Source organism: Ictalurus punctatus, chromosome 14 (genome assembly GCF_001660625.3).
Source record: "Ictalurus punctatus breed USDA103 chromosome 14, Coco_2.0, whole genome shotgun sequence".
Lineage (NCBI taxonomy): Eukaryota > Metazoa > Chordata > Actinopteri > Siluriformes > Ictaluridae > Ictalurus > Ictalurus punctatus.
This window is the reverse complement of record NC_030429.2, coordinates 28,181,380-28,209,067: the sequence shown is the minus strand read 5'-3', so window position 1 is coordinate 28,209,067 and position 27,688 is coordinate 28,181,380. Positions and strand designations below refer to the sequence as shown.

Genomic DNA, 27,688 nt, shown 5'->3' with positions numbered 1-27,688 from the left:
TTTATACATTGAAATTTTGACTACATTTATACTTTGCACATAATCTACCTCAGATTGTCTACATTTATCTTTTACTCACTGTCACTTTATTACCTGGACACTTTATTTCACTTGATTACTGTAAATGTGTAATGTCTGCAATTGTCTACTGTGACAAAATGATTTCCCTCAGGGATCAATAAAGTAGTCTGTCTGACTGTCTGTCTGTCTGTCTATACTGCCATATCCCTGCAGAACCCCAGCACCTCATTTCAGTGTGCTTTGACAGCACCCCCACCTCATCCTCGCAGGTCCCCAATACCATCCACACTCCATACCTACAGTGCTGCAACACCATCTACACCTCTGCATGCTCTAACACTGTCCCCACTCTGTCCACGCACGGCCCCAACAGACCAATCATCTTTTCTCAAATCATCACACAGCTACAACTAGCTGACACTTTACTGAATGAGAATAAAAACCTAGAGTTTAACCAGTTGCAATTTACTGCACTGTATTGTGATGCCAGATGCATTTGTTGTATGATGATCCGGATGTTTTTCTTTTTGTTCCCTTCCCCCCTCTATGCCTGTTTTTGTTTATGATGGTTTTATTTGTATGATGATGTTGTGTTTATGTTCTTCAACACCCCCATGATGGAAACAAATTTCCTCTTTGAGGACCAATAAATTATCTATCTATCTACTCTACTCGTTCCTTCTTTTAGATGACAAGCCTCTGGTTTCCCTCAGACATCTGCTGCAGGAGTGCAGTCATGTGGAACTCCAGCCCACCTCACTGATCAGAATCTACTACACAGGCTGCTTCCTGCAGGACTGGGTGAGATTTTATATCCTTCAACATTTAAAGTATGTATTTTAATGTAATGCACGCAGTGAACAGTGTGCTGTCTTCTCTTTAGGTTGGGCGAAACACACAGTACTCAGTGAAACTGGGCTTCTCTATTAGAACCCTGAACGAGGACAAAATTACACCTGAAACCTGCCCAGCATCCACATCTGGACCCAATCTACCGGTTCCTGCAGTTACATGTGGAAGTAAGGATGTCATCGTGAAGCTGCCGGCTAATGAGCTGAAATATGCACAAATCATAGGTAGGTTATAACATATAATAAATATTCCATTTAAAAAGCAGGGCCAGCACGGCCATTAGGTGATATAAGTGACTGTCTAGAGCTCTCTAGGGGTGAAGTATGGTATTTTTTTTTAAGTATAAGATTTAAATACATTTTAGACACTACAACATGATAACAATTAGAGTGCCTATTGGGTTCTTAGTCACCTCCCTGAGAATGGTCCATCTAACCTTTTTACTAAGTTTGGCCAGACAGCCAGCTCTGGGAAGAGTCCTGGTTGTTCCAAATTTAAAGTTTTAGAAATGGTTTTATAACCTTGCCTAGTTATATGTCTCAACATAATTTGACTGTGGAGGTCTACGGAGAGTTCTTTAGACTTCATGGTTTGGATTTTGATGAATTTTATAACCTTATACACACACGTGTGTACCTTTCTAAATCATGTCCAACAGGTGGACTCTAGAAAATGTCTAACAACATGTTTTTGTTTTAGCATAATGGATTATTGTGTGTAGATTAATGGCCAAAAGGATTTGAATACTTTCTGAACCCACTGTAAATCGTGTTAGGACAGGTCTCGCTAAGGTGGTGAGTTTCAGCGACACTTGGGGTGACTCTGTTAATAATGTACTGTAATGTAATCCACTGGCTTGGCACCATGTGATATGTTTAGATATTATATTATTCCTTTCATTTTCCAGAGCTGGATACACCATCATTGGGAGATAGGGATACGTCTAAAGAACCTGGTTTAACACAAGAGAGAGCTAAAGACTTCCTGGTTATTACCGTGATCGACCCCAGAATGGAGGTAACAATAACTTTTCAGACAATTTTCCAACTGAAAACCCATTTAATAGTGTTTATTAAGTATCATTAGCAAACTATTTCACTATACTAGCAAAGTCATAGTGCACTTCATGTAGTGCATGTAAATTTGATCATAATGCTTTAACAACATGAAAAATTCTGATTCACAGCTAAATAACCAAAATCAATATCAGAAACATCAATATTTATAGCAAGTATAAGAATTAGAGTAGTGTAAACCGGAACAATAACATTCAAACAAAATTAATAATCACTATTGCACATGCAGGAACATCGACTTAAATACAAGGTAGGATTACGCAATATAGATGTAGTGATCTAAAAAATAGACCGCTGAATCTAATAAAATTGGTCACACAATATTATACTGCCCTGAAATTCAGTGATATTTACTCTTATATTACATTACCAGACCTGCCAAATGTATAGCTAACATTAGACAAACATATGTATATTTGCCACCAAAATATAATCTCTGAAAAAGGCACTTTCAGTTTTCTGCTAAAAAATTGAACCTAAAAAGATTAAATAGGCCTACAACGAATTGTCAACTCTAACACTAGTGAAGTTCCCGACTGCAATCTTATTACACCCTCCCCTACGTTCCTTAAACCTGAAATTACATTTTCAGGTCTTTTTTAAGCTAAACAACACCAAACAATCAAGATGTGAATTTATTCATTTTGTCTGGATTGATTTCTTTTATGATTTTGTCAATACGAAACAAGAACAGAACCTTGGCTCATCTATATTAAATAAACTTTAAACTAAATCCGAGTTCATCCTTTATTCATTTTAATACACAAATCTAATCTAGCGTCTAAAATCATCACTCTTTTTGATGTCGAACAACAGTTTCATGATTCAGAGGTGAATTTTGCAAAAAAGGAAAGAAAAGCTAGTGAATGATAGCAAAGTTAGCTAGCTCATGCTACTTAACTTATTGGTCCACAACAGTTAGCTGGCTGTCATTAGGTATGTGGTGCTTGCAACACATACACACACATACATGTGTGTGGAATGTGAATTTGACCCTTGAACCTGAACGGGCAAAAGCCATGAGCTGGTGATGCCAACTATTCAGTTAGTTGGGTTATTTGGTTGAGTTTTTGAAAGTGCGCTGAAAAGTGTGGTGACCTATTCGGGCCATTGAAGGTGTACATGAAGGTATCACTTTGTGTTAGTCATGGTGGATTATATAATGCGACAACATTGTTTACCATTACCTTCTGCAAACAGATGACCTGGTAGAGTGGTGTAATCAAATGCTAAAAAACATGACTCGTAATCATGACTTTGTTGAGAAGGGTGCATGATATTGGGAGAAGTGCCTCAAACCCCTGTTAGCTGCAGTACAAGAGGTCCTCCAAGGGGTTACAAGCCTCCAAGGGGTTCTTCCCATTTGGGAGGAGGGACTTTCTAACAGCGAAAACAAAAATGATGTTCTGGGCCTGAGATTAAATCTTCACACCTTAAGTCACCTCAGAACTTGGTTGTTTGTGACGTCGGCTTCAGGCGTGAGCAGAACCTGGTTGGTCGTGTCAACAGACTCTGGCATGAGCATAGCTTAGTTGGTTGTGACGTCAGTTTCAGGCATAAGGAGAACTTGGTTGATCATATCAACAGGCCCTGGTGTGAGCATAACTTGGTTGGTCATGACGTCGACTTCAGGCATGAGCAGAACCTGATTGGTCATGACATCGGTTTCAGGCTTGAGGACTTGGTGGTCCGTGTCAGCATATTCTGGCGTGAGCAGAACTTGGTTGTGACATCAGTTTTAGGTGTGAGGAGAACTTGGGTGGGCATGGCTTCAGTTCAGACTGGAACTTGGCATGGAAGGTCACATCGTTGATCTCAGAGTGGGACTTGATGTGGGAGGTCACCTCCTCGACTTTTAGCTGGAACTTGGCGTGGGAGGTCGCCCCGTCAACCTCATACAGGAACTTGGCTTGAGAGGCCATCTTTTCGACCTCGGACAGGAACTTGGCTTGAAAGGTTGTCTCTTCGACCTCGGACAGGAACTTGGCTTGAGTGGTCACCTCTTCGACCTCGTACATGAACTTGGCTTGAGTGGTCGCCTCTTCGACCTCATACATGAACTTGGCTTGGGAGGCCGTCTCTTTGACGTCTGACAGGAACTTGACTTGAGAGGCCGTCTCTTTGACCTCGGACAGGATCTTGGCTTGTGAGGCTGTCTCTTCGACCTCGGACAGGAACTTGGCTTGAGAGGTCGCCTTTTTGACCTCCGACAGGATCTTGGCTTGAGAGGACGTCTCTTCAACCTCCGACAGGAACTTGGCTTGAGAGGTCAACAAGGTGAAACTTGACTTTATGCCGGAGCTCTGGAGATGAGACAACCTCATGGGTTTCAGGCTGGAGCTCTGGGGATGAGAGCACCTTGTGGGTCTCCTGCTGGAGATCTGCAGGTGAGACCACCTCATGGGTCTCAGGTTGGAGCTCTGGAAATGAGCCCACCCGGTGGGTCTCTGGCAGGAGCTCGGCTGCTGAGACCACATAGTGGGTCTTAGGCAGGTGCTTTGGGGAGGAGGTCACCCAGTTTGCCCAATCATAATAGGTGGTGAATGGCATGTCAGATTTATCTGTGAGGCAGGACTCCACCAAAAGATCCTCCAGGACGGCCCTGAATTCTGAACTGCCGAACACCATCACGAATAGTCCCACAAACTGAGTTACATTCTCAAGTCCTCTGGATCCCATGGCCACTAGACACTGCGCCCACTGGTGGGCTGGTCCAAAAAACTGGGACAGAATGAACCTTAGCCATTGCTTCTCGCCGGACATGGGGTCCGCTAAGTTTGCACAATAGATTGGGCCGTCAACAAGAAAATATTCAGGGTAGCCTGATAACCCATCATACAGTTCTGGGAGAGCTACAACTGTCCACTGAGGAAACTGGATCGAATCCACAGCTGAGACCATTTGCTTGGTTTCCCCAGCATGACGTCTCCTCCTCTTTCCTGCTGCTTCCATGTAAATGGCAAAGTATTCTGTCATGTAATGGAGGTCCATTTAATATGGCAAACATTCAGCTTGTTCAGTGTGTTGAGTGCAGGATGTTTAGCAATCTTCCTACATCATTAGTAAGCTTTATTTGTGGTAAGTGTGTAAGACTGCAGCATTAGAGATGCACATCCAGACTCTAGAGAGGGTTTGTGAGAGCGAGACCAGCATAGTTTCTGTAGGGGAAAGCCTGGGTGCCTTAAGTATAGATAGAAATCCCCCAACTCTGGCATTAGAGTTCTCACAGCAGTGTGAATGGGTGACGACTCCATGGCATAATCACAAAGCCAAAGCTAACACTAAGGCTTGCCCACAAGAGCACCACTCTGAAAGAGCTCTGGTTATAGGAGAGCTAGTTATGTAGGCCTTTAGGGGCACCAGCAGCATTAGTTAGGTGTATACTGCGAGCCAAGGCACCGGACATACCAGGTAATAGGGTCTTAGGCAAGCATAGGTTTTCAAAGGTAGGTTTTCAGGTAGGAGTTTACTAAGAGTAACACTGTAGAGGTATGTAAATTAGTGAAGGTGATGTATGATGCACTAGTATGCTCTGGCCCCATCCCAATGCGGTGTGGTGATGTAGCTTACAGCAGGTTATGGTCACGGAACTATTGGATGTCCAGGTGGTGCTCCGAAAACAACGTGGGCTATATACTAGATAATAACAGGCAAGGTTGGCCTGTTAGTGCAGGACGTTTTCCATCCCACTTGGGAATGCTAATGATGTGGTTCTTGTTTCATAGCACATAGTCTCAGAAAAGTCTCAGAACAGTTGACTATCCAGAGCCAAGTCCAGGTAGCAGACAAGCAGGCTAAACCGACCATCTGCTAGCTGCACTGAGTCGTCACCTAGGTTCCACAATATCGAGACTGTGTCTGTTCCCCAAGCTAGACAAAAATGTAGAAATACTCAGAAAGATTGTTTTAGTAATCTAATTAACATAAATTAGATCATACTGAATGAATAGCAGGACCTTTGATCTGAAGCTAGGACTGTTAAATATTAGATCTCTTATGTCTAAAGCACTTATTGTTAAGAAACCATTACTGATCCTAATTACTGAGTTTAATATAATGTGTTTAAGAGAAACAGGAAATAAACCAAATAAATATGTAGCATTAAATGAAGTGAATCCTCTAGGATACAATTATATACATCAGCCCCATCTAACTGGCAGAGGAGGTGTCGTTGTTATTTATAATGATAATCTAGTCATCACACAAAAACCTGGACATAAATTCAATGCATTTGAAGTTCTTTATACTAACATAACATGTAGCTACAAAAATAGGTCTACCCAGTCATTTCCATTAATGAATATTTACAGACCCCAGGGCCATATTCTAAATTTCTTTTTGAACTTGTGGATTTCATCTCAAATCTGGTTGTTTTTTAGACAAAGCATTAATTGTTGGAGACTTAATACGCATTTTGCTAAACTCCAAGACCCGCTGAGAACAGTGTCTATTGTAGATTTAGCAGGGGTTAATCAGAACATAATAGGTCCCACTTATATGCACTTCCTAAGCCGGTTCTGATCACTGGCACCCAATCTTGAACACCTGATTCTAATTTTATGGATTTGAAAGTGTGATAAATGTAGGGGTGTACTTACTTTTTCCATGTGACTGATCTGGGGGGAGGTTCATTAAAATTGTGAAAATTACTACCAAATGTCAATTTTATGTGTCATTTGATAGAGTGTATTACCTTTATTAATAGGTACTGTTTCAAAGAGTATCAAATGTTTGCCTGTCCAAATAAGTTTTTAAAAAAATCTGTGGGGTGTACTTATTTTTTCACATGACTGTATGTTCACACCTACATAGGAATAACATTCATGAAATCTAAGTCTGGATTTAAGCCTCATCATAGCACAATGACAGCACTGGTTAAAGAAGTAAATGACCCACTACTGGCCTCTGATCAGGGTTGTGTCTCGTTGCTTGTGTTGCTTGACCTTAGTGCAGCTTTTGACACCAGTGACCATGCTATTCTCCTTGATAGAAAATGTTGTTGATGTTAAGGGAACGGCCCTCTCCTGGCTCAGGTCTTATCTGACTGATTGTTATCAGTTCATAGATGGTGCTTCACAGGGTTCTGTTTTAGGCCCACTGCTGTTTTCTCTATTTATGTTACCTCTGTGTAAAAGTATTCGTAAACATGGAATTAGCTTACATTGTTATGCTGATGACACACACTTATATGTTTTAGCAAAGCAGGATGAGAGAAACTAGCTTAAAAAAACTGAGGAATGTGTAAAGGACATTAGACACTGGATGCGAAATAATTTCCTCTTACTAATCAAGCTTTGCCAAAATTTTGCCTGACTCTTCTGCATGCATACACACTGGGTTCTACAGTATCCTTCAGTTTTGAGCTAAAATCATTTCTATCTTTTGGGCTTGTTGGACTACTGTTAATTGATGTTAAGCCTAATTGATGCTAAGCTTAACTCATGTTATTTCCTGACAGGACCATGTTGGACTTGTGCTGCAGTACACTGATGTAACAAATGAACTGTATACAGCAAAAGTATTTTGTACTCAGTATCATACTAAACCTCGATCAAAAAGAGAAACAGAGGACCTCACTTCCACTTCTTCACTTCTTTCAATTATTACTGATCTCAGTGTAACAACCAATGAACCAACCTCCACGGTACCAACAACAAGCTGCTCAGATACTGAGATTTCAACCACTGAAAGTGAAACAAGAACCACATCATTAACAACATCCACAATGATGACCTCAGTACCTACAACTTCTATTGGTCTTAGTGCATCAAATTATGAAACAACCCCCACAGTACCAACAACAACAAGCTGTACAGGTACTGAGATTTCAACCACTGAAAGTGAAACAAGAACCACATCAGCAGCAACATCTGCAAAGATGACCTCACGACTTGCAACTGCTATTGGTCTTAGTGCATCAAATGATGAAACAATCTCCACAGTGCATTCACCAATAAGCTGCTCAGGTACTGAGATTTCAACCAGTGAAAGTGAAACAAGAACCACATCATTAACAACATCCACAACGATGACCTCAGTACCTACAAGTTCTATTGGTCTTAGTGCATCAAATGATGAAACAACCCCCACAGTACCAACAACAACAAGCTGCACAGGTACTGAGATTTCAACCACTGAAAGTGTAACAAGAACCACATCATTAACAACATCCGCAACGATGACCTCAGTACCTACAACTTCTATTGGTCTTAGTGCATCAAATGATGAAACAACCCCCACAGTACTAACAACAGCAAGCTGCACAGGTACTGAGATTTCGACCACTGAAAGTGAAACAAGAACCACATCAGCAGCAACATCTGCAACGATGACCTCACGACTTGCAACTGCTATTGGTCTTAGTGCATCAAATGATGAAACAACCCCCACAGTACATTCACCAATAAGCTGCTCAGGTACTGAGATTTCAACCAGTGAAAGTGAAACAAGAACCACATCATTAACAACATCCACAACGATGACCTCAGTACCTACAACTTCTATTGGTCTTAGTGCATCAAATGATGAAACAACCCACACAGTACCAACAACAGCAAGCTGCACAGGTACTGAGATTTCAACCACTGAAAGTGAAACAAGAACCACATCAGCATCAACATCTGCAACGATGACCTCACGACTTGCAACTGCTATTGGTCTTAGTGCATCAACTGATGAAACAATCTCCACAGTGCATTCACCAATAAGCTGCTCAGGTACTGAGATTTCAACCAGTGAAAGTGAAACAAGAACCACATCATTAACAACATCCACAATGATGACCTCAGTACCTACAAGTTCTATTGATCTTAGTGCATCAAATGATGAAACAACCCACACAGTACCAACAACAACAAGCTGCACAGGTACTGAGATTTCAACCACTGAAAGTGTAACAAGAACCACATCATTAACAACATCCGCAACGATGACCTCAGTACCTACAACTTCTATTGGTCTTAGTCCATCAAATGATGAAACAACCCCCACAGTACTAACAACAGCAAGCTGCACAGGTACTGAGATTTCGACCACTGAAAGTGAAACAAGAACCACATCAGCAGCAACATCTGCAACGATGACCTCACGACTTGCAACTGCTATTGGTCTTAGTGCATCAAATGATGAAACAAACACCACAGTACATTCACCAATAAGCTGCTCAGGTACTGAGATTTCAACCAGTGAAAGTGAAACAAGAACCACATCATTAACAACATCCGCAACAATGACCTCAGTACCTACAACTTCTATTGGTCTTAGTGCATCAAATGATGAAACAACCCACACAGTACCAACAACAGCAAGCTGCTCAGATACTGAGATTTCAACCACTGAAAGTGAAACAAGAACCACATCAGCAGCAACATCTGCAAAGATGACCTCACGACTTCCAACTGCTATTGGTCTTAGTGCATCAAATGATGAAACAATCTCCACAGTGCATTCACCAATAAGCTGCTCAGGTACTGAGATTTCAACCAGTGAAAGTGAAACAAGAACCACATCATTAACAACATCCACAATGATGACCTCAGTACCTACAAGTTCTATTGGTCTTAGTGCATCAAATGATGAAACAACCCCCACAGTACCAACAACAACAAGCTGCACAGGTACTGAGATTTCAACCACTGAAAGTGTAACAAGAACCACATCATTAACAACATCCACAACGATGACCTCAGTACCTACAACTTCTATTGGTCTTAGTCCATCAAATGATGAAACAACCCACACAGTACCAACAACAGCAAGCTGCTCAGATACTGAGATTTCAACCACTGAAAGTGAAACAAGAACCACATCAGCAGCAACATCTGCAAAGATGACCTCACGACTTCCAACTGCTATTGGTCTTAGTGCATCAAATGATGAAACAATCTCCACAGTGCATTCACCAATAAGCTGCTCAGGTACTGAGATTTCAACCAGTGAAAGTGAAACAAGAACCACATCATTAACAACATCCACAACGATTACCTCAGTACCTACAAGTTCTATTGGTCTTAGTGCATCAAATGATGAAACAACCCCCACAGTACCAACAACAACAAGCTGCACAGGTACTGAGATTTCAACCACTGAAAGTGTAACAAGAACCACATCATTAACAACATCCACAACGATGACCTCAGTACCTACAACTTCTATTGGTCTTAGTCCATCAAATGATGAAACAACCCCCACAGTACTAACAACAGCAAGCTGCACAGGTACTGAGATTTCAACCACTGAAAGTGAAACAAGAACCACATCAGCAGCAACATCTGCAACGATGACCTCACGACTTGCAACTGCTATTGGTCTTAGTGCATCAAATGATGAAACAACCCCCACAGTACATTCACCAATAAGCTGCTCGGGTACTGAGATTTCAACCACTGAAAGTGTAACAAGAACCACATCATTAACAACATCCGCAACGATGACCTCAGTACCTACAACTTCTATTGGTCTTAGTGCATCAAATGATGAAACAACCCACACAGTACCAACAACAGCAAGCTGCTCAGATACTGAGATTTCAACCACTGAAAGTGAAACAAGAACCACATCAGCAGCAACATCTGCAAAGATGACCTCACGACTTGCAACTGCTATTGGTCTTAGTGCATCAAATGATGAAACAATCTCCACAGTGCATTCACCAATAAGCTGCTCAGGTACTGAGATTTCAACCACTGGAAGTGAAACAAGAACCACATCATTAACAACATCCACAACGATTACCTCAGTACCTACAAGTTCTATTGGTCTTAGTGCATCAAATGATGAAACAACCCCCACAGTACTAACAACAGCAAGCTGCACAGGTACTGAGATTTCAACCACTGAAAGTGAAACAAGAACCACATCAGCAGCAACATCTGCAACGATGACCTCACGACTTGCAACTGCTATTGGTCTTAGTGCATCAAATGATGAAACAACCCTCACAGTACATTCACCAATAAGCTGCTCAGGTACTGAGATTTCAACCACTGAAAGTGTAACAAGAACCACATCATTAACAACATCCGCAACGATGACCTCAGTACCTACAAGTTCTATTGATCTTAGTGCATCAAATGATGAAACAACCCCCACAGTACCAACAACATCAAGCTGCACAGGTACTGAGATTTCTACCACTGAAAGTGAAACAAGAATGACATCATTAGCAAGTCCCACAGAGACGACCTCACTACCTGCAACTTCTACTACTCTTGATGCAACAACCGATTCACTAACCACCACAGTACCAACAACAAGCATCACAAGTACTGAGATTTCTACAACTGAAAGTGAAACAAGAAACACATCATTAGTAATTCCTGAGGAGAGAAGCGCACTACTTGGAATTAGTAGTCTTGGTGCAACAACCGATTCAATGACAACCACAGTACCTACAACAACAAGCTGCACAGGTACTGAGATTACTGAAAGTGAAACAAGAACCACATCATTAGCAACTCCTGCAGAGATGACCTCAGAACCTATAACTTCTACTACTCTTCATGCAACAACCTCCACAGTACCTACAAAAACACGCAGCACAAGTACTAAAGTTTCTACTACTAAAGGTGAAACAAGAACCACATCGGCAGCAACATCTGAAAAGATTACCTCAATAACTGCAACTGCTATTACTCTTAGTGCAGCAAATGATGAAACAATCTCTATAGTACCTACATCAACAAGCAGCACAAGTAATGAGTTTTCTAACAGTAAATGTAAAACAAGAACCATATCAGCACCAATCCCTGCAATGACAACCTCAATATCTGCAACTATTACTCTTGGTGCCACAACTGATGCAACCACTTTTACAGTGCGTAAATCATCACGCAGCACCACACTACCTGCACCTTCTACTGCTCATCATACAACAACTGGTACAACAACTGGTACAACAACTTCCAAAGTACCTGCAAAAGCAAGCAGCACAAGTTCTGAGATTTCTACCACTGAAAGTGAAACAAGTTTCACATCATTAGCAAGTCCCAAAGAGACGACCTCACTACCTGCAACCTCTACTACTTTTGATGCAACAACCGATTCACTAACCACCACAGTACCAACAACAAGCAGCACAAGTACTGAGATTTCTACAACTGAAAGTGAAACAAGTACCACATCATTAGCAATTCCTGAGGAGAGAAGCGCACTACTTGGAATTACTAGTCTTGGTGCAACAACTGATTCAGTGACTACCACAGTACCTACAACAACAAGCTGCACAGGTACTGACATTTCTACCACTGAAAGTGAAACAAGAACCACATCATTAGCAACTCCTGCAGAGATGACCTCAGCACCTAAAACTTCTACTACTCTTCATGCAACAACCTCCACAGTACCTACAAAAACACGCAGCACAAGTACTAAGGTTTCTACTAAAAGTGAAACAAGAAGCACATCAGCAATAACGTCTGAAAAGATGACCTCAATACCTGGAACTGGTATTACTCTTAGTGTAGCAAATGATGAAACAATCTCCACAGTACATTCACCATTAAGATGCTCAGATACTGAGGTTTCAACCACTGAAAGTGAAACAATAATGACATCATTAGCAAGTCCCACAGAGACGACCTCACTACCTGAAACTTCTACTACTCTTGATGCAACAACCGATTCACTAACTACCACAGTACCAACAACAGGCAGCACAAGTACTGAGATTTCTACAACTGAAAGTGAAACAAGAAACACATCATTAACAATTCCTGAGGAGAGAAGCGCACTTCTTGGAATTAGTAGTTTTGGTGCAACAACCAATTCAATGACTACCACAGTACCTACAACAACAAGCTGCACAAGTACTGAGATTTCTACAACCGAAATTGAAACAAGTACCACATCATTAGCAACTCCTGCAGAGATGACCTCACTATCTGCAACTTCTACTACACTTCATGCAACAACCTCCACAGTACCTACAAAAACACGCAGCACAAGTACTAAAGTTTCTACTACTAAAGGTGAAACAAGAACCACATCAGAAGCAACATCTGAAAAGATGACCTCAATACCTGGAACTGGTATTACTCTCAGTGCAGCAAATGATGAAACAACCTCCACAGTACCTACATCAACAAGCAGCACAAATAATGAGTTTTCTACCATTGTAAGTGAAACAAGTGAATCAGCAGCAATTCCTCTAAAAACAACCTCAGCAACTGCAGCTACTACTACTACTCTTGGTGCAACCACTGATGTGAGTACTGCAGAAGTTGTTGCACCAAGCTGTACAAATACTGATGTTTCAAATACACTGGCAACAACCTCTGTAAAGACGACCTCAGTACCTGAATCCCCTACTACTGTTGTGAACTGTGCAACAGTTAAAACTATAATAACTGCTAAAGCAATTTCTACAAGCTCTCTAACAACACCAGTTACATCCACAACAGCAGCTGCAACTACTGGACCTTTTGAGAACTTTTGGGGTTTTAATGATTTTCCAAGTGGCTCTTACATGCTTGCTGCAACAAGCAGTACAACAGCTACAAATTCTTTACCTACTGATGAAAGTATCAGAACATCTTCAGCACCTTTTACAACAATTACTTTTCCATGGCCCTTTACGGAAACAACAACCACATCCTGAGGAACTTGCAACAACCTCCACAGCGTCTAGAACAACAGGCTGCACCACTGCTGAGATTTCTACCACTAAAGGTGAAACAAGTACCACATCAGCAGTTACCTCTGCAGGACCAGTAACAACAGCTGCCTCAACTACTACTGAATCAGTAGCCACATCCCATATCACAGAGTCTATGCCAGAAAGGACTACACTACACTAGTTAAAATTGTCACGAGTGGGCTTCAACATCTGTAAAAACAACCACTGTTCTGAAGCCCTCGACAGTAGCAGCAACAACATCTATGAAGTGCAACTATTACTATTAGAGTCAAAACTACATCAACTACTGATGCAACAACCTCTGCAGTACCTACAACAACAAGCAGTACAAGTGCTGAAGTTTCTACTGTGCAAGAACTGCTGCATGGCCCTTTTTGGAAACAGCAACTACAGGCACTCAATCAGGTGTCCTGACTAAAACTACTGATGCAACAACATCCACAGCATCTTGAACAGCAATCAGCACCAGTACTGAGATTTTTACCACTAAAGCTGAAAGAAGTGCCACATCAGTAGTAACCTCTGAAAAGGCGACTTCAGGACCTGTCACTTCTACTACTCATGGTGCAACAACTACAACAGATTCAACAACATCTACAGTAAGTCCCAGCTTGTCACCAGTAACAGCTGCAGTTGCAACCTCTACCACTGAATCAGCAACTTGCAACCTCTACTACTGAATCAGCAACTAGACTAGCAGCATCCACTGCTACTGTGTCTATGTTGGAAGGACTACTACACTAGCTAAAATTGCTACAAATTAAGCTTCAACATCATACACCCAAAGCTGAAAGTGAAAGTGAAGCAATAACTGCATCATCAGCAACTCCTGCACAGACAACCTCACAACCTGCAACTGCTCCTGCTCATGGTGCAACACCTGATGCACCAACTTTTACACTGCATACACCATCATCACCTCAAGACCTCTTCTGTAGCAATTTCAAGTGCAACAACTACTATGGGAGCCAAAACATCTACAACTACAGGTGCAGCAACTTCTTCAGAACCAACAACAACAAGCAGCACAACTACTGCAAGACAACTTCAGTACCTGGATCTCCTACTGTTGACCAAACTGCAAAAACTAATACTATAACCACTACAGCAATTTACATCACATGATCTGAAAAACCATCAGCATTGTCATCATCCTACTAGGCTAAACCTAGTTCTGAAAAACGGACGTAGGATTATTTTGACTCGAAATGAAAGATCAGGGTAAAGTCTAAAATGCAGATATTAAAGGGGCAGGACTAGGATATGAATAAATGCCCCCAAGAAAGATTTACAAATAAATCTGTTCATATCCATTTTGATAAATGAGGCCCAATGATGTCATAACGAGACTACCTGTAAGAGGTGGTCAGAGTTTGGTTGCACTGGAACTGAGCTGTGATTCCTGTGAATTAGAATGCAGCTCGTACTTGGGTCCACATTTGTTCAGGAAGGAACCTGTGCATGTCCTTTAGCTGATGACATCATCATTAGCTAACACGTGTATCATGAGTGGCAGGGGAATGCTGTGTGACACAGACGAGGTCCACTGATGCGCATAATATCTGCTGCACGTTGTTAACGTAAGATGAACGCAAATGCACCAGGGTCCGATAGAATCCAAGTGAGTCTGAACCAGACCAAGGCTGCGGGGGGCACCGTGAACAATTGCACTCGGATTCAGACATCAGCAAATGTGCTCAGTGTGAAAACCACCCAAGACTTAATTACTACATTGCTGGATTTTCAACTGCTGTCAAAACAATTACGCAACAATAACTCCAATAGCATAACAGACACACACAAAAACTACTTCAACTGCAAAGATTACTTAGCTAAAACTACTGCAGTTCTTTTGCCTGAACGCTGCCAATAAGAAGAAGCAGCACAATTTCAAGATTTACACAACTAAATCTGAAACACCAACCACACTAGCAGTCATTTTCTCAAGAGAACAACATTCAAACAGCATGTTCTCATGTTCCTGCCTGTGTGAGTTTCCTCACTAGTGGTACTAGAGGAGAATATGAATAAAAATGATTCTGTCCAAGTACAGATAGCAACTCATCAACTTGGTGACAAGTTCCTATTTGAGTTACAGTCACATGTGAGTACCCTATAAAGGAACCCCATTCATCCTCTGTCTACAATATGTCCATCAACACAAGTGACCCTGATGGCTTGGTGTTTTTCCATGTAGTCATAGTTACACACTTCTACTTCTATACTGTATGTTCCAGACCGCCAGAACAGTTTGATTTGAAACTAGTATAAGCTGCATATCAAGGTTTGTAATATGCCCTGACAGATTCCATCAAACAATAACAAAAAGCACTTAAAAATGCAGACACCGTGTTTATTGAGGCTGAGGATCACTCACTTGTCGACACAGATCACATGGTGAGCAATGAAGAAACATTTATCTGCTAAATCTGACACGCCCCAGGGGATGGGGCATATACATTCTAGAGCGCATTTAGTTGAATGAACACAAGACTAATACAGGAAAAGTCATTAAAACCCCTGTGTTTATCATTTTCTGGGAATATATATATATATAATATATAGATAGATAGATAGATACAGATACAGATGCATTATTTGGATTTGCCCTGTGGTTCTGCTACTGTTCCTGATTACTGTGTATGACCTGGAACTGTTTGTGATTTACATTTATTGGAATGCTGCCCTGTTGATTATTAAACTTGTTTACATGGATCCTAACCATCTGTCTGAGTCTTTCTCATTACGATCAGATTATCAAAAATGACATGTAAAATAATTCTATTTCGGTATTTAATGATGAGTAAGACTGTATCTTGATCTTGATAGATGGATAGATGCTTTCCAAGTGTTCAGACCCAGCATCTACTGGAAACCATATTTACATAAAATGGAACTAGTTTGATTTAATGATCATTTCTTCATATATATGTATTTCATGTATATTGGTAAGAATTACTGTTTCGTCAGGACCGTGGCGACGCATAACAGTACAGCAGAACGATACACAGGTCTACTCAAAGCGCAAATGAAAGACAATGTAAGATGAGTGCAAAATGTAGAATCAAAAGAAAAGAAAGAACTGTGAAAAGCATTTTCACCTGGGCAGGTTTATGTACTGTACGTAATATAAGGTACATAACACAAGCCTACAAGACCACTTCTGTACCTTAACCCTTATGTTCTGTTCTCTAGATAAAGGGTTCTTCAAGAGTTCCTTTGCATAGTTAATGATCTTAGCTTCTTAAAAGCATTCTAGTTTAATTCTTTCTGATAGGGAAACAATTTGTTGTAGGGTTCTACATATAGTTGGGTCCATAGGTATTTGGACAGTGACACAATTTTGGTAATGTTGCCTCTGTACACCACCACAATGGATTTGAAATGAAGCAATCAGATCTGATTGAAGTGTAGCCTTTCAGCTTTAATTTAAGGGGTTTAACAAAAAATACTGCATTAACCATTTAGGAATTATAACCATTTTGTTTTTACAGAGTTCCTCCATTTTCAGTCTCAAAAGTAATTGGACAATTGACTGATAAGCAGTTTCATGGCCAGGTGTGGCACGTTTCCTCATTAGTTCATGACATATTAATAAAGGTAAAAGGTTTAAAAGGAGTTGATTCCAAGTGTTGAATTTGCATTCGGTAGCTGTTCATGGGAACTCTCAATATGCGGTCCAAAGAGGTGTCCATGTAAGTGAAGGAGACCATCATTAGGGTGAAAAGAAAAAAACAAAAACACAGACCTATCAGAGAGACAAAAGAAACTGTAAGAGTGGGCAAATCAATCTGTTAAATTCTTAAAAAGAAGGAATGCACTGGTGAGCTCAGCAACACCGAAAGGCCTGGAAGACCACGGAGGACAACTAAAGTGGATGATCACGGAATTCTATCCTAGGTGAAGAAAAACCTCTTCACAACATCTAAAAGTCTACAATCAAGAGACACCGCTGGTAACTCTCAAGAACAGAAAGGCCAGATTAGACTTAAATTAAAAAAAATTTAAATCCTCTAAAAAAAAAAAAAAAAAACTGGGTCACTGGTGTTTATTGATGATGTGATAGAAGGAGCAGGGTGAATTCTGTTGTGTATAGAACTTTACTTTCTGCTCAGATGCAGTCAAACGCTGCAAAACTGATAGGACAGAGCTTCACGGTACAGATGTGTAATGACCCAGAACATACCGCAAAAGCAACCAAAGAACTTCTTAAGGCAAAGTAACGAAATGTTCTTAAATGGTCGAGCCAGTCACCTGACCTCAACCCAACTGAGCTGCTTTTCACTTCCTGAAGACAAAACTGAAGGCAGAAACACCCACGAACCAGCAGCAGCAGCTGAATTAAAACATTTGAATTAAACATAAAGACAACAAACACAGCCATGTTATGGTAATATCCAAATATTAATGGTGCAATTTAGTAACATTGTTATTCTAATTGTAGGCCTTCTGTAAAGAAATTATAGTTAAAATAATATTACTAAATTATTAAAAGATACCTAATATTTACTTTTACATTTAAAATTCACAGTTCATCACTGTAAAGAAGCACAACAAAAATCTTATCACACACTGCTGTTGATTATTATTATTATTATTATTATTATTATTATTATTATAGACCTAATATGAAGCCGAGAATTATTTTGCAGAACCCGACACAGTAATAAAGGCATTAATGGCTGCGTCCCAATAAGGCTTTGTTGTCCCTGCGCAGTGCACTAGCGAGGGTGTGATGTGTCCTGCGCAGTGCGCTCTGCGCGGCGCGGTGCTGTGCTGTTGAGACGCGTTGAGACGCGTTGAGACGGTGATGTGATCAGTGCGGAGGTGTTCTCAGAAGGAAGTGCGGGGTTTCTCCGGGTTCTGACGCGTGTGTATTGTTGTCTGAACGATGCGTGAGTAGCGCGTGCGCGCGCGCGGAGGTCACCATGTTCCCCGGGGTGGTGTACGCCCTGCTGGCGGGGTTCCTCGGCGCCGTGGCCTCGTCTTCCGCCAAACTGTCTCTCGGCACGGATTATCTGAAAGGCGTGTGTGAGACCGGACTGAGGACGTGGGGAGAACAGAGGACGTTCAGACACGCCGATCAGACCACCGCGTGCGAGTGGGTGCGTCATCACCGTACAATTTCTTTATTATAGAGGGGAAAGTGGGCGGGGCTTGTGTTAATCATGGGCATGATTACAGACGTGAGTGGAAGTATTGACAGTTAAACGTGTGTGTGATGTGTTTTAGCTGCATATCCCTCTGCGTTTGCTCTGCGGTGGGCTGCTCTTCACCTGTAATGCTGTGATGTGGACGTTCCTGTCGAAGGCCCTCAGGTACTCTTCATCCTCTACCCGAACCACTGTGACCACCACCGCCTCCAACTTCATCTCCTCTGTGAGTATCACCAACCCTGTCTATCTTCTTCAAAATCCAGCAGTGACCTCTATTAAACATGTAATGTTGAACAAGTTCTCACTTACACTACAGCAGCTACAAACAGTCCTTCTCTCATCAGTTTCTCTCTCTCTCTCTCTCTCTCTCTCTCTCTCTCTCTCTCTCTCTCTCAGTTAAAATGACAGAAATGCAGCTTGTTACAAAGCGCTGACACTGGAGGCTCCTCCCTTAAATGTTATATAAAAACAGAAAAAATCACCATATCAATGATTAGTCCCCTCTGAAAGTATTGGAACGGCACGCACAATTCTTTTATTTTTGATATAGGCTGAAGACAAAAGACGAATATGGGACAATAGATCAGAATTTCAGCTTTCATTTTCTCATGTGTTAAGCAACTTTACTATATATAAAATATATTTCAGTAAATTGTGCACTTCCTTACAGTCCTTACAGTAACATATGATGGATTTCCGTATAGAAGACCAATAATTGCATATTAAAATTGGTATCCATTTTTTTTTTTTTTAATAAATAATAATGGGGTGTCGTGGGATTTTTAATCCTTAAACTGGCCTAAGAATCCCTGCCCTAGACCCTGAACCCCCAAACTTTCCCCTTTGTTCTCTCTAAGAATAAAAGGTACTAAACTGTAACCCACCTTTAAATTTTTTTTACTAAAAACCCCCCAAAAAACTAATCACAACCTATTAATGTACCTCAAATCTCTCTCCTTTTTTTTTTTAAAGGTACTCTATTTTCACCTTTCCAGGTAAAAGATACATATTAAAAGTACAAACGGTGTACGCTTCAGGGTAATTGTTTTTCTTCTTCTTGAGAGTGAATCGGCAACTAACATTTATAACCCTAACCTTTATTTGAATTCGAACCCCTAGCCTTGAAGTTGAACCGCCTATACATGACTCCGCCCCTTTGTCTCTATTGCTGCATTTGGAAGTGGGAAGTCTGAACTCGAAATTACCTAAATTTCAACCTTGGCACATTCGAGCTACAAAGCGGGGAACAAAACATGGATGCCTCCATGAAAGTGTGTGTTTTGTTAGTGACAAGCTAGCCAGCTAACATCAGCGATCATGATGTATTTACTTTCACAATACAGCTATCTGTAGGCGTTACACTAACGTGTCTGTGTCAATTTATACAATGTAAATTCTAGTATAATCAGATTTAAAGTAGTGGCATTTATTTACTGTTGATGGTGGGTGGCCATGTTTACATCTCATCACATGCTGACCTCGGGGTCGAGGACTCCTTCCTGACTTGGAGAGGGTGTTTTCTTTGGTTACAAGCTTTAATCAAACACAACATATGTGTATTTTCATTAATCCAGTCAGTGTAGGTAATGGGCGTGGCCTATCCAGCTGGTTTTATGCTAGGACAAGAAAATGTATTCGGTTTATTTTATGATTTATACACATCAGTGCTCTTTCTTGAAAAAAATAAAAATAAAATAAAAACACTAGAGGAATTTGCTGGAGCAAAATCGTTTAGGTTTAAACCTTTTGCATAATTACATCACAAATTTGCATACAATTGGGAACACTGAAATGACGCTAGTCGCTGTAGCTGGAACCTTAGTTTAGCATCATGCATGATGCTAACGGTGTGATTGTGGTTCCATGTTTTTGACCTGGTTTAACCTCTTATCATAGATTATGACTGAATAGGATTTATGGAACGTGGAGTTCTTAGACACTGCTAGACCTGAATGTCACGTGGGGTTCTTTTCCTGCCAAACGAACCCCACATGACATTCAGTTCTAGTTGTGTGACTATGCCATATCTGTTCTGTTCCTCAGGCGCTCCTCGGGCAGCTTATCTTTGGGGACAGCCTTGTCGCTCTGTGGTGGGTCGGGGTCTCGCTCACACTCTCCGGTCTCCTGGTGCTACAGCGCTCTTCCTCCACCAATACACACTCTGAGACCTCTAAAAGGGACGAATGAAACAACGTGAACTGAAGACACGGAGGTCACGACAGCGGCTTTCGGAGATTTAAAGAGTTCTGAACGAAAGTAATCAAACTAGATGTGAGCGCTAAAAAAAAATCAGCCAAAAAATACTAACGTGGCTAGCAAAAAAAATGTCAAAGCACAAAAAGTAGAAAAGTTGAATTTAGAAAAAGTTTATTTGCTATTGTTTAAAACTAGCAAAGGATTTACTTCTAGCTCCATTAATTGCTCTTGGTTTATTTGTGATTTAAAGGCATAATCCTCAGTGAAATTGCTGATATTGCTAACAGCAAATGAAGGTATTTTTTTGCATGTATCTTACCTGCTAGCTTGTCACATTAGCATTGTGGCTAATTATTGTATTGACGCCAACCTGACAACAAGCCATGTGCTATTAATTGTTTATATGAAATGACACCAAATTTAACACAGATGATGTTTATTAATATAATCACTGCTCCAGAAGCAGCTGCATACATAGGTGGTTATTTAGGACACATTTAAAGGAGAAGAATCCGTGCCCTTCATGGAGAAGGTAATACTGTAGTGCTGTTGGAGGACATGGTGGACTGAACGGCCATTTTCAGTTCTCTCAGCCTTTGTGGACATATTGTCAGAAACACAGGAAGATCCCTTATGGACCCTTGGGATCGTTTTACAGGATGGAACAGGAACATGTCCTGACGTTGGACTCCGCTATCACAGATCCTTCCAGATGTTTTTATTAACCATTATAAACACCTCATTGTACTGTAGAGTGACGTCACGATACCATGACAGAAGTGTTCGTGAGTATTGGGTCATACCAAAGACTTAAATTCTGGACCTGCTGGTGTGGGATGATGTGGGAAGAACGAAAAGAAGAAGGAATAACGAATAATGCTACGTTCATGCTAGCGAGTCACTTGCAGGCGAAGCCTGCTTAGCGTTTGTTTTATTTCCAAATAGAAACGGCTTCTAAAGCTAAAAACAAAGCTAACCATACGCTAGTTAAAGACAAATTAAACATGCTTTACACTCTACACTCAACAGATACTCACCAATAATCTCTGCTACTTCCTTCCAGGCTTTATTTCCTTCATAATGGCGCTGAGCAGATTTAATCAGAGGTCGTATATGACAGGATAAGATTATCCCCCCCCTCCCCCCCCCTTCAATTTTGCATCAAACTCTAAATGGGAACTAATTGCCAATAGGGACTAAAGTTGTGAGCGGGGAACTTGAGAAACGTCGACCCACACGCAGCATAGGATTGGTCCGAGGAATCGTTCGCGCCTATTGTTTGGATTCGTCGCTTCTTTACAGCATCGTACCTAATTTGTGTAGGATTGAGAGAACCTCTGTCTTTCTATTTAAATATCGCTATGTTGCTGAAATCACAGCTGTCTTGTCACACACAGATGTGGAAAATGAACAATCGTTTGCCACTTTGAACTTACGAGAGAAGAATCAAAGCTGTCGATTGGTCATCTGCTGTAACGGCCGTTGTGACATCAATGATTTTCAAAGGGAAAAAGTTTCACACTTCAATTAGAAATCAAAGAATTTTAAACAGTATGAAGTTTATTTAAAAAACAACAACAACATGCTAAACAGGAACAGCACATGTAATAGGTATTTCAGTATTTAACCACTACAGGTTAATGACAATCATGATGCATTTCCTTTTTCCAGTAATGCGTGATGTATGTTTCCGAGTGAAAAAGGTTCAGCATTTTCACTCCGTGATTATTCCCGGTTCTGGAAGGTGGAGTTGAATCTGCCCATGATATTGTGATGATATTTTCTCCACCCTCACGTGCATGATGTCGTCATGCTAAGATCCATTCCACCTCCTCTGTGCCTGTGCCCTGATCTGCATTAGGAAATTGTGACCTCGAAACAGCTATAGAGGAATTAGATGCCTTTTTATTTCAGCTGTATAATAATAATAATAATAATAATAATAATAATAATAATAATAATAATAATAGAGCAGAGTACCATGTGAACGGACGCTGAGTCTCATCATCTCTTCTACAGACACATCACTGTGACAGCAGCACCGATGCAATAACCGCTAGCAACATTGTGCACCATCTGTCGCCGATATCTGAAGTGGTACGGATAGAAACGGAAATCCTGATGTACTTTCAGGATTGTCATGACAAAGTGCACAAGCTGTAACGAAACAGCCGAATCCAGAACTTCCAAAACCTTCTTCATTCATTCACAGTGTATATATATATATATATATATAGACCGCTCACTCGCTAGTGACAAAACGCAGAGACTTTATCGAACATAATTTCATTCATTGAAATGCTTCAAAATTGCTGAACGAATGGAAGATAGCAAGGCGCGACCATTGTCAGGATTAGCATTGATCAAAATTGCCAACGCTAATTGCTATTGCAAACTGCTAACAGCAACATGCTACTAAAAGTGCTGAATGCAGAGTTTGTGAAACTTCAGATAAAATCGCTAATATAAAGATCAGTGAATTGAAGATAGCAAGGCTATCTAGCAACGACCATGCTAATTCCCAGGATTAGCATTTTCGCAAACTGCCTTTTTCTTTCTTCTTTTCTTTGCTGAGCTAACTCACTCTTTAATGGATGTATAGTACCAGTACATGAAGACTTGCAGACAGAAAAAACTTTTTTTTCCTTAGTAGAGTATAATTTAAGTAGATTTAATGAAATATTCTGTGAAAATTGCTAACAGTTGACAAAGAAGGAAAAAATAGCACGCACATGCTAACAGGAAAGATTAGCATCTTAGCATCTTAGTTTTCTTTTGGTCAAACTCTCTTTAAAGGTTGCATGTGTAGAATGCATCACGAAATAAATAATATCAATTAAATTATTACTACCCCTGCTGGAACAAAACAAGAGAAACCCTTTGTAACAATTTGTAATGGTTATAATGGGAATTATATTGTATTTTAATGGAAACTGTAACTGGTTGTTTGTTACCTTCTACTGGTGACATGTTATGTCTAGTGGATACCATTAAGGACCAATAATGGTTTTAATGGATAGCTGACGGTTTTTAATGGTATTTGTAGTGGAAATCATTAGAATTTCTGTAAAGGTTTCTATTGGGTTTTTTTTTCAGCAGGGAAGTATAATTTGTTACACCTGTTATTATATTTATAAAGATTCAGTCAAATTGCTAACAGCTAAACAACAAACTAGTTTAGACCTTGCTAGGTAACTGCGACAAACCGGTTAGTTTACATGTTAGCATTGCTGCTACTCCCGTCATGGTCGAGGGACAGAATGTCAATGTTTGAATTGCCCGTGTGTCCTAGCAACAGATTGCTAACGTTGACTGGTATATAAAGCAAGACTATGCTGACTGATAGATTAGCGTGTAAGTTTGTTAGTTGGTTATTTCATGGTTTACTTTCTTCTCTACAACTTTTATTATCCATGTAGCAAAACTCGAACACAATGACGCCTGCATTTACATTTACTGTGAATCTCCAGTGCTTCCTACATCCAGTTTACTGGAATTCTCAAAGGAGAATAAAGGACCGAAACAGACTGACTGGGAAATCCATGCTGGATGCCTTTTCTTTCTTTCTTTTCTTTTCTTTTTTTTTTTAATCACCAAAGTTGTGTGTATGTTTATAATTTTCCATGCAAGTCCCTGGCAATGTGAGTTATTTATATGAATATTACTTCAATCTGAGATGCTGATGCTTGTTATTTCTGTTGTTTTTCACAGTCTCGAGCTAAAATTACAGACGTTAAACATCAGTAGAGCCAGATAATATAAAGATATAACACAAAGATTTATTGTCAAATCATGTTAATGCTATAGGTATGTGCTAAGATATGAGTAGAATAGCTAAGAATCCTAATAAGAAATTAGAATTTAGCATGAGCTTTCTTCATATTTATGCAGTCACTTGACACAGATTAATGTGTCTGTTTTTTATACTGATGTTTAGCTGAGTGTCATGTATTAAATTTAAATTAGGCATGTGCTGGTTATACAATATATTACAATTTTCAATATATTAGAGTAGTTTTATTGGACATTGGTGAAAATGCTGTTAGATTCCATTTGAAAGGAGGCTAAGCTAGGTGGCTAATGTAAAGACCTGACATGCAGCATATACAGCCTTCTCTAAAATATTGGAACGGCTCGGCCCATTCTTTTGTTTATATAGAAGACGTTTGCGATCAGAAGATGAATATGAGATGATGCATCAAAATTTAAGCTTTCATTTCCTGATATTTATGTCTAGATGTGTTAACTCTAGATATTACATGATGATTGATCAAATGTTGGACTACTGATTGGAGGGTCATGAGGTCACATTCCAGCACCCCAAGCTTCCACAGCTGGGCCTTTGAGCAAGGCCCTTAACCCTCAACTTCTCAGTTGTATAAACAAGATAAATGTAAGTCGCTTTGGAAAAGGGCATCTGCTATAATTGTACTTAGAATATGGCACCACGGGTGGCAGGCCACCCAATTTTCAAGTGATCAAATGTATTGGAACATTCTTTAAGTAAACACCACTTAATATTTGCATCAATTCTGCAACTCACTGACACCACACTGCTGGCTTCTTCTTCTGTGAAGCTTCTCCTGCAGCTTCTTTCAGTAGTTGTGTGTTTCGGGGGGTTTCTCCCTTCAGTCTCCTCTTCAGGAGGTGAGATGATCAGTTGGGTGAAGGTCTGGTGATGGACTTGTCCAGTCTAAACCCTTCCACTTTCCCCCTGATGAAGTCCTGTGTTGAAGTGTGTTTTGGATCGTTGTTTTGCTGCATGATGCATTTCTCTGTAAATTGCTTGACGAGTCACTCCTCAACGGAGCACATCCGAGTAACAATACCATCAGTCGTGTGTTCCAATATTTTTGATCACTTAAAAATGGGTGGGTTCAGACAAATCGTGCCATGTTCTGAGTTGTTTAACAAATCTAGATGTAAATGAAAGCCGAAATTCTGACTCGTCATCTCGTATTCATCTTTTAATCTAAAAACCTAAATATCTTTAGTGTATACCAAAAACAAAAGAGCCTTGCTGTTCCGGTACGTTTGGAGGAGACTGCATGTAGCTTTAGCTTGCTAGCTATGTAATTTACCTCACTCTTTGCTACAAGAGGAAAGTCCACTTAAAAAGCCGAGTTGTTTATTTTAATTGGGTGTGAAAATGTATTATCAGGACATGCCTATTTGCCACATGTTGGCTGTATGAACTAACCTTCTTCTCTAAATATACCGAATATATGTATATAAAAATAAAAAAGAAACAGTGTACTGGCAAACATCCCTGAGTGTGAGAATGTTTTGTACAGAATCTATCACTTGTAAAATAGCGCATAGCGTAACGGTACGGTGTAATGAACTGTTACCACCACAAAGGTGAACTGCACATTTGAAGTGTTTTATTCCTCTTATACCACAGCAGTTTATCAGCAATTATAATTTTATATTTATTAAAGAACATCTCTTTATAGTTATATTTACTATTGTGGAGCCTCTTAAAAACAAGTCAGTTCCTGTTCTCACTTACGTTATAGCAGCTATAAACAGTCGTTCCCTCACCAGCTTCTCTTTATTCTCTTGAAGTGGTTAAGATAAAACAAAAATTGCAGCTTTTCGTGTTCCAGAGAAACCGCGAAGTGTAAAACTCCTCTGTCCTGAAGATGTCGGAAAATGTAAAGCTTTAATTTCGACTGTTACAAAGTGCTGACACTGGAGACTCCTTCAATAAATGTTACATACTGGAGACTCCTACAATAAACCTCATATCATCAATTACTACGTACGTTTAAATCCGTTTACGTGTGACGTCCACCGTACAAGTCCCCGTGAGTGGGCTGTTACTATAGAAACGCTAACGTATTCGAATGAACCCTGCTGACGAGTCGCCGCTGCTGTCAGACCTGCTGTATTAGAAAATTCATCAACACCCTCGGAAAAATCAGAATCTGGAATTCAACAGCGCTGTGGTGTAAACCGTTAATCAATAATATTACTACAAATCTGCCGTGAAGAATGAAACCCTAAGTGAGTGTGATATTTAAATATAAAGATAAAATTTATTGCATTGACTGTAAAACACTGGAGTGAAAGCAGCTGAAACAAAACCCATGAGACAAAAAAGGTGATCCTGAAAAGAAAGGTACTGATTACAAAGACACCATTTCTGTTCTCACGAGACCCAAAGGCACAGACTGAACCACAAGTACAGAAAGTCTGAGAAAGGGGTGGAGTCAGACCTGATGGATCTCCTCCTGGAGAGCATTGAATCAGAGGTTCAGTGGGTAGAAACATCTCGGTGTGTTTCAGGCTGGATAAGAGTCTTAAGTGCACTGTTTCATATTGTTCAGTGCTAGAGTTATGATTGGATAAGGTCCAGCTCCACCCCCTGGACTGAACAGAGATCAACATTTGCACTCTGCGGAAATGAAAACTGCTGCAGTTTCTTCACATTCTTCTGGTCCTACATCAGCAGGTGCATACACTGAGTGTAGTCAATCAAACAGAGTGGCCAGTTCAGAAAGAGAGCAACCATTAATGATGTCGTTCATCCTCCAGCAGAATACGCACATATAGAGTTGCAGATCTCCAGCCCATGGTTTAGCACTCTTTCAGTATAAAGGCCAGGGAATGAATCTGGTGAATCTCTCAAGCATGTTACTACTTTAACAATTATTAACAAATAGCAGATACATCTAGGACAAATATATTCGGGTTATGTACAGAAAAGTGCTGAATATCATTGGGATTGACTGATCAGGGATAAACTC

General features: G+C 40.4%; 2 protein-coding genes across 3 annotated transcripts; both read left to right on the top strand.

The window, feature by feature from the left end:
- The first annotated feature begins 223 nt into the window (after positions 1 to 223).
- LOC108274906 (mucin-3A) lies at positions 224 to 14,439 on the top strand. Of its 2 annotated transcripts, XM_053685963.1 has the most exons (4): positions 224 to 822; positions 905 to 1,097; positions 1,781 to 1,890; positions 7,408 to 14,439. In XM_053685963.1, the coding sequence occupies exons 3-4, from the start codon at positions 1,885 to 1,887 to the stop codon at positions 13,543 to 13,545; spliced, it is 6,144 nt and encodes a 2,047-aa protein (XP_053541938.1). In that variant the 5' UTR covers positions 224 to 822; positions 905 to 1,097; positions 1,781 to 1,884; the 3' UTR covers positions 13,546 to 14,439. The 2 variants fall into 2 exon arrangements, with proteins under 2 accessions (XP_053541938.1, XP_053541939.1); XM_053685964.1 differs by having other exon boundaries at positions 224 to 1,097.
- A 3,824-nt stretch (positions 14,440 to 18,263) lies between these two features.
- On the top strand, positions 18,264 to 21,903 carry LOC108274871 (transmembrane protein 42). The gene is made up of 3 exons (XM_017485324.3): positions 18,264 to 18,689; positions 18,817 to 18,963; positions 20,784 to 21,903. Exons 1-3 carry the CDS (start codon positions 18,513 to 18,515, stop codon positions 20,925 to 20,927), a joined length of 468 nt encoding a protein of 155 aa, XP_017340813.1. The 5' UTR covers positions 18,264 to 18,512; the 3' UTR covers positions 20,928 to 21,903.
- Positions 21,904 to 27,688: the final 5,785 nt, after the last annotated feature.